Source organism: Cnephaeus nilssonii (genome assembly GCF_951640355.1).
Source record: "Cnephaeus nilssonii genome assembly, chromosome: 7".
NCBI lineage: Eukaryota > Metazoa > Chordata > Mammalia > Chiroptera > Vespertilionidae > Cnephaeus > Cnephaeus nilssonii.
In genome coordinates this window covers 64,631,556-64,639,285 of record NC_137078.1, presented here as the reverse complement: position 1 = coordinate 64,639,285, position 7,730 = coordinate 64,631,556, and the positions used below count along the sequence as shown (strand labels likewise).

Here is a 7,730-nt window from a genome sequence, read left to right as displayed (position 1 = left end):
TTGACTAACGAGTTTGCTGACTAATGCCATAGTCAGTGCATTTATTGTAAGGATCCGGATTCCTTTTGAAACTTTCTCTACCTGTCAGATGGTAATTGCATTGACATCAAATTCAGAGAAAGATTAAATGAGATAATGTAGGCTAAAAGATTCCATAAACTGAAAAGCACTCTGTAATTGGCAGCTATTATTATCGTAATAATTATAATAATTATTAGTCCCATAGCAGTTATGTGATTAGCCCAAGGTCACACAGGAAGGAAGCATAGATTCAGAGCACCTCCCCGTCCCCCACATCGAGCACACGGCAGAGCTCACAGCATTGCAGAAATCCATGCTTTCGGATGCAAAGCTCTCCTACGCCAGGTATCTTGTGCTGTGCTCAGCTCCCAGGCCTGCTGCCAACCCACTGCCTACACTGTGCCCCACAGGGACTTGCAGCTCTGACACGGTTATACTGGTGCGAACTATAGTCGTTGCCAAGGTTTTCCAAAAGCCCAGTTTGTATTTATTTTGTTTAATTCTTACATTATGTTTGAGCCTCCTCCTAAATGCATTTGTTTGCAGAAAGAGCCACGAGGGGAAGTTCAGCCCACAAATAAGAATATAATCATTACACAGTTTAGCAGTGCCTGGGCGTCACCCGGGTATTCGCCGGTGCTCCGCAATCCAATTGTATCTCCTTCAAGACCATATTTAATGGGATAAACAATTTCTGCTAAATGCAATCAACGCAAACCTGGGCTGTCATCTCCATAATCAACTCAAATCTCCCATTAGAAGCGGTGGCTGTGATTGAGATGCAGGATTTAATTTGGCGGCACCTGCTTCAACATGCTGATGTGGGCTTCCTGGGAGCCACCCATCAACCAAACACAGAACTGCTCTCCCCTGTCCCTGGGGAATCTTAAAAGAAGATAGATTATAACTCAAGAAAATTATACGGCCTCGGTCTAATGAAAGAGATAAAACCTTATTGGATTAGCCTGTTGAAATAACAGCAGACAGCAAATAAATAATATTAAGCTAAAAAAGGCCCAGAGCCATCAGCTCAATTGCAGAGGGCACGGGCATGCAGGAAGGCAGACAACCGTCTCGCTTGCTGTAACAATCCCTGAGCAGTAAAGTATCAGCTCCTTCTGGGGGTTGTTCAGTTAAGAGCTGGCTGGTGTCATGGGCATGTGAAGGTCCTTAGGCCCCAGCACTGAGCCCCAATGGCAAGCTCAAAGCAGATGATGTGGCAAAAACCAAGCCAACCAACCAACCAACAAACAAAAAACTTGTTGAAAATGAATAGGATGAACCAATTCACCTTCCATTAACTTATTTTTTCCTACCAAATTTGATCTCAAAATTCACATAAAGTTCTAGAATCAGTCAGAAAGTACCCGGGAGCAAAGAAAATATTAAGGGATATTTTAATATCATAGAACAAAAGAGGGCAATAAAGATTACATGATCACTTGACTCAATCTAAATAATAAAAATATTTTGGTTTTTAGTAACCTGAAGATCAACTGCCTTCTTATTCTCTTCAAATACCTCCTTTCCCAAAATGGGGTTTGCACAGAAGCCTGAGTGAGCTAAGTAGAATGTACAAAGGTGAGGAAGGTTTACGTGGCACACTGCCCCACACCATCAACTTGGACTTTTCCTTGACATGTTTCCTCTTCCAGCCAACACAACCTCTCCTCTAATTTTTTCCATTCATTTTTTTTTAAACTGTCTCTCATGTAGCGATCGGTTTCCCTGGCACTTAGCTCTAACTCAGGATCTTCTCTGAGTATCCACTTATGTCACAACAATTCAGCTCTGACCCAGAACTCCTGCTTCCAATATCCACAACCACACCCTTCCTGTGCTCAGCATTCAAGGTCACTGAGGAACCAGAATCCATGCCTTAGAATACCTGGGAGATTTTTCAATAGTGCGCTCGCTTGTGTGCGCATGTGTACACGTGCGCACATACACACATGCACCCCCCCCCACACACACACACACGGCACTGTCTTCCATGTTTTCATAAAATATTCATTAATCAAATGCCTGAATTTATTGAGAGGAAGGGAGCACCATAATTATGAGTTTAAAACCTTGGAACCCAAGTGCCCAGGTTTGCAGCCCAACTCTGCCACTTGCTAACTGTGTAGCCCTGGACAAGTCACTTTACTCTTCTAAGACTCAGTCCCCCCACCTCCTACACCTGCTAATAGGGCTCATCTATAGCATTCACCTTTTAAGGTTGTCATGAGGGTGGAATGAATTAACACGCTGATGAATTAAGTACTGTGGTTGGTACAAAGTAATCTATACTAATAAAAGGGTAATATGCAAATTAGACTGGGAGACCTTCTGGATGTCCTTCTGGACAAAGCCATGGTGGTGGGGTCGAAGCAGAGGAGGTTAGGGGTGATCAGGCTGGCAGGGGAGGGCAGTTGAGGTTGATCAGGCCAGCGGGGGGGGGGGACAGTTGGGGGTGAGCAGGCTGGCAGGCAGAGTGGTTAGGGGTGATCAGGCAGGCAGGAAGGTGAACGGTTAGGAGCCAGCGGTCCCGGATTGTGTGAGGGATGTCTGACTGCCAGTTTAGGCCTGATCCCTAAACCGGCAGTCAGACATTCCCCGAGGGGTCCCAGATTGGAGAGAGTGCAGGCTGGGCTGAGGGACAACCCTACCCCGTGCACGAATTTCGTGCACCAGATCTCTAGTCATTCAATAAATATGAACTGCCACCGTCACTGAAGGAGACAGTATACTCAAGAGAGGAACAACTTAATATCTATTCATTGATTCATTATTGGACACCCATTCTGTGCCAGTCACAGATAGACAGTAGGACTTCAAAGTGACTAACTGCCAACACAGTAAATGTGAGTGAAAGAAAACTGTAGAAGTCAGTGAAGTGAGGATTACCAAGGTGCTTAAGACCCTCAGGAACCTATAATTATTTAATTCACTGTGTGTTCCGGTCATGTGCATTTCAGATCTTTATTTTAAGCATCCTGCATGGTACCGCCCTTCAGCCCTGGGCTGGCCGCGGTGGGAGCTAGTGTGGGGAGGAGCAGTTAGTGTGGGGTGGGCTGCCTGAGCACCTAGGGCTCAAAACTCTTGCTGTGTGCAGCCCACACTAGTGTTATCAGTAGGGAGCTCTCCCTTCCTTAACAGTTAAGTGTTTCTGAAGCAGGGCCCAAGCAGGGGCTGCCCCCGTTTTCAGGAGGTGGATTGTTGCACTGCCTTTGTCTTGTTTTATGTCCTCCAGAACATGGAGACCAGTTTGACCAGCAATTCCACTGTCCATCAGTGGGGACATCTATAAGAAAGAAGGTCAAGGAACATGAATTAGCCCTTGTTACACTGTAGTGCCCTATGGGTGGGGTAGGATGTATAATCCAAAAGGCTTTGGGAGACTGAGTTTCTGATATTCCACCTCCAGTCAACTGTCCTTTCAGGCCATTGTTCTTACCATGCTTCCTTCTACCACAGGGCCTTTGCCCATGCTGTCCCCCTGCCAAAAACACTCTTCCTTCTTCTATTCATCTAGTCCAGTGGTCGGCAAACTCATTAGTCAACAGAGCCAAATATCAACAGTACAATGATTGAAATTTCTTTTGAGAGCCAAATTTTTTAAACTTAAACTTCTTCTAACGCCACTTCTTCAAAATAGACTCGCCCAGGCCGTGGTATTTTGTGGAAGAGCCACACTCAAGCGGCCAAAGAGCCACTTGTGGCTCGCGAGCCGCAGTTTGCCGACCACGGATCTAGTCAGTCTTATTCACCCTTCAGATACCAGTATAAGTATTAACTCCTACAGGGAAACCTTCCCTGACCCTAACTCCCTATCAATTGTTCATATTTGAAGCTCTCGTAGCATTTTGTAGCATTTTGTTACAATTAAAACTTTAAATATATTTCTGGGACAATTCAAATAATGTTGGCATTTCTTCCTAAAAGGGAATCTCTATGATGACAGGAACTATATCTCATTTGCTCTCTCTCTCTACTGAATCCCAGCATTTGAGCTGGTATATAGGAGGCCCTTAGTGAATATTTGTTGAATGAATGGTTTTCAGCTTAGACACTTCTCAACTATAGGACGCTGGACACTTTATTTCTCAATGTGTAAAATAGGAGCTATGTCATCTACTGTGAGCCTTGTGTGTGTTAACTGAGGTAATAACACTGACATTTGCTTTTGCTCTGGGGATTTTTTGGTTGATGAGATTGGAAAATGATCAATTATATCCACCAAGATATACCATGTGTCTGGCTGAGCCTCTCACTCACAGTGAAATTCTGAGTACACTACTTCCTATCTCTGGGCCTCCCATTTGTAAAATGAGAAGACTGGGGGAGCATTTTTCCAAGGTCTCTGCCAACCAGCAGAAATCCTGGGGCTGTCCAATTGCACACTCGCTGGCAGGTCCCTGGGTGGGGCCTGGTTGAGGTGTGGGAAGAGAGGGAGTGAAGACAACCCTAAACATGTCGCTAGGGACAGGAATAGTACAGGCAGGAGTCAAGGTCAAAGACTGTAGAGTCAGACCCAAGGGACCTGAACCTGTACTAACTGTGTGACCATTAGTTCATGGCTCATTAAATCTGTTTCTTCACCTTTACTAGTAAAATGGGGATATTGGTAGTATCTACTATATGAGGTTGTTGTGAGGATTAAAGAACTTAATATGTGTAAAATGCAAATTTAATTTATGTAAACTACAAAATATGTGTAAAAATCAAAAGGATTTAATGTAGGTAGCACCATTTACTTAGCTTTAAAACTAGCCAATAATCATTTGTCTCTTACAATGTATTCAGCATCATTCGAAGTGCTTTATATGTCTAATGAGAAACTCAAGACAACTAACGCTATTAGAAAGTTAATATCATCATCTCCATTTTACAGATGAGGAGATTGAGGTACAAAGAGGTGAAGTAAGGTGTTCAAGGCTACATTATTAAATGATAGATATGGAATTTGAACCCAGCTGAGTCCAAGCACTCAGCAAGGTGCCTGGTACACAGTAAAGGGCCTAATAAATGTTTATTGTTTCTACTTAATGTGCCATTTCCTTTTATAATGGTATCACCAAAAAGCTGCAGCAAGGAAAATAAAAGGAGGAGTAAGGGGTTGAGAACTCTTAGATAATAAACCAGCCAAAGAATTTGAGAGCTGGAAGGGATCTTAGTGATAGTTTAGACTTTCATTTGTTCCTTCAACACATACCACTGAGCAGCAATTGTGTTGGGACATGGGGACACCGATAAATTAAACATGTCATCCTTACTCAAAGATACAGGGGAAATAGACACACAGAACCCTAAGTACAATGTGCTAAGAGCTATAGTAAATATATGTTCAAAGTCCAAAGGAAGAATTAACTAATTCTACTTGGGGAGAGAAGGGAGTTAGGAAACTTTTTACAGAACAAAGGGGCACCTGCACTGGATTTTGAGGACTGAATAGGAGTTCACTAAATTAAAAAAAAAAAAAAAAAGGTAAGCATTCCAGAAGACTTGCAAATGCCATTAGAAGTCCTATAACATGAAGCACTCTCAGTTGTGACAGCAATGAAATATACAATCTATAGCCAGGATGGATCTCAAGTTTCATAGCATCCAGCTCCCTACCAGAAACTCCCACCTTGCTCTTGCTCTTTCGAATTACTCTCTAGACTTCCTCTAGCGTTCCCTTTCCCCACCAACTCTCAAAGGCGCCTTACTTTTCCGAAAGGTGATCTCACAGCCTTGGCCTTCAAATCCACTGGGACAGATGCAGTCACAGTGCGATTCTGAAAAGACAACACAGAGAGAACATGAACTATAACCATGTGATGAAAGAACCTTGGAGTTCAGTTCTCTACATCACTGCGTTCCCATCTGGTTAGAGACATTTAGTTGAATCATTTGAAATAAGAAGGTTCAATGCCAAGAATACCTACTCCTTTCTTGAGGATCCTTTGCTCATAAAGAACATATTTATTGCCGTCATATGGAGTTGAATTATATGGGGTTGTTGAGGAATACTACTCATTAGTAAATATTTGACCTAGTCTTATGTGCTCAGAGTCAAAAGCTACATTTGTGGTCAGCGAGGCCACTGGTCATTTTCACCACAAGTTAATTATCTAACCTCTGCTTGCACACCTCTAGTGATGGGGAACTCACTTTGATGTCTTATCCTACCTTGGGCCAAGTCTAATACCCTGTAAGTTATTCCTTGTGTTAATCTGTAACATGTCACCCTGGAGTCTTCTCATCTGGGTCACACTGAATCTCTTCACGGGACTGTCTTTCATAAAGCAGGCCCTGCGAGCATCCCTGCCCTGTCTTCATGTTCTCCCTCACCTCCAGGATAGAACCTCAAGTGGGTCCCAGTTCCCAGGTCCAAATTTCACACAAGGCAATGGGGATTTCAGCAACCCTAGGTCAAAACCTTGAGCTGGTGGCTGACTTCCTTCCTGCTGAACTGACCCTCACTCAGTGTCCCTGTCTTAATGGTAGAACTTGCCAGCCTTAGGCTCTCACTTAATGTCTTCTGTGCTCATATCCATCTTGTCCAACAAGGTAGACACATACTCCTCAATCTCCGCTGGGTAGCTGGGATCTTTCTCCATGAGAACAGATCTTCTCTGCTGAGCTTGCTCCATCCACTTGGCTTGTACTGCCAACTCCAATGGGCTCTCTGGGCTGGAATCTGCTGGGACCAGCTGCTCTAGGTGCCGTGTTTTGGCACCAGGCTGGACTGGACACTTCCTCAGAGTTTTGCTAGCCCATCACAAGAGGAGTGAGCATAAGAAGCCAGGCCCCAGCCTCTTCCATGTTTGTCCTGCCCACTGCAGGGACCCCAATGTAATCCTCAAAGTTAGGAATCAAGTCCTAGTGACCCATCCTTGCGACCCCTCCCCAGTCCTCCAATCTTCTCACCATGTCTTGGTCAGGAGATGCACAAACAGTTTCCTCTGCTCAGCCCAGGGCTTCTTTTTTGGCCAGAAGAATTCCCTGAGTCCATCCCCATTTCTGTTACAGACCACAAAGCCTCAGCCTGCTCCTGTCTTCAGTTTAATGCTGCTGTCACCTACTGTGTCCCTTGTGGCTGGAACCCAGGTATCCTGACAGCCAGAGCAGCATGTCCTAGTTGCCTACATTCTGACTCCTTGGGAGCTAGACTAACAGACACTTCTACTAGCACTTAGTGCAGTTCAGTGTAACACTCACTCGTCTATCAGCTCATCGAAATCCTCGATCCTGTCTACCACTGAATTCAGCTACAGAACAGCTTCTCAGCCCTGACTCTACAGTGGAATCATCTGGGAGGCTTTTTTAAAGGCCAATCCAAAGGATTCACTTTAATTACTTTGGGCAGGGCCAACAGCTTTGTGTTTGTGAAAAGCTCTCTGGGTGATTCTCACGTGCAGCCCAGGATGGGATCTGCTGCCTGAGAGGAATGGTTTACACTTTACCTTGAGCTGCACCTGAGGGCAGGGGTCTCCTAAGTGCGTCCAGGAGAGGTGGGAACTTCAGCAATTGTGGGTCACACCCAGGGTGGTGGGGAGGGTGTCACCATCCTGGTGAAGGGTCCTTCTCCAGAGATACTCATATCAAGATTCAGGTTGGGCCCAAGCATCAGTAGTTCTGAAGGTCTCAAGTGCAAGCATACCTTGTTTTATTGCCCTTCACTTTATTGCCCCTTCACAGGTGTTGCTTTTTTTTGTTTGGTTTTTTGTTTATTTTTTATT

The 7,730-nt window shown here is 44.5% G+C and overlaps 1 protein-coding gene across 1 annotated transcript in view; it reads right to left on the bottom strand.

The window, feature by feature from the left end:
• Positions 1–3,155: 3,155 nt before the first annotated feature.
• C8B (complement C8 beta chain) overlaps positions 3,156–7,730 on the bottom strand; it is a gene marked incomplete at both ends in the record, with an annotated part of 42,099 nt that continues 37,524 nt past the window's right edge. Inside the window, 2 exons of the mRNA XM_079777770.1 lie at positions 3,156–3,307; positions 5,715–5,783. Of these exons, the coding sequence (XP_079633896.1) occupies positions 3,156–3,307; positions 5,715–5,783 (221 nt within the window). The remainder of the gene's footprint in view (positions 3,308–5,714; positions 5,784–7,730) is intronic.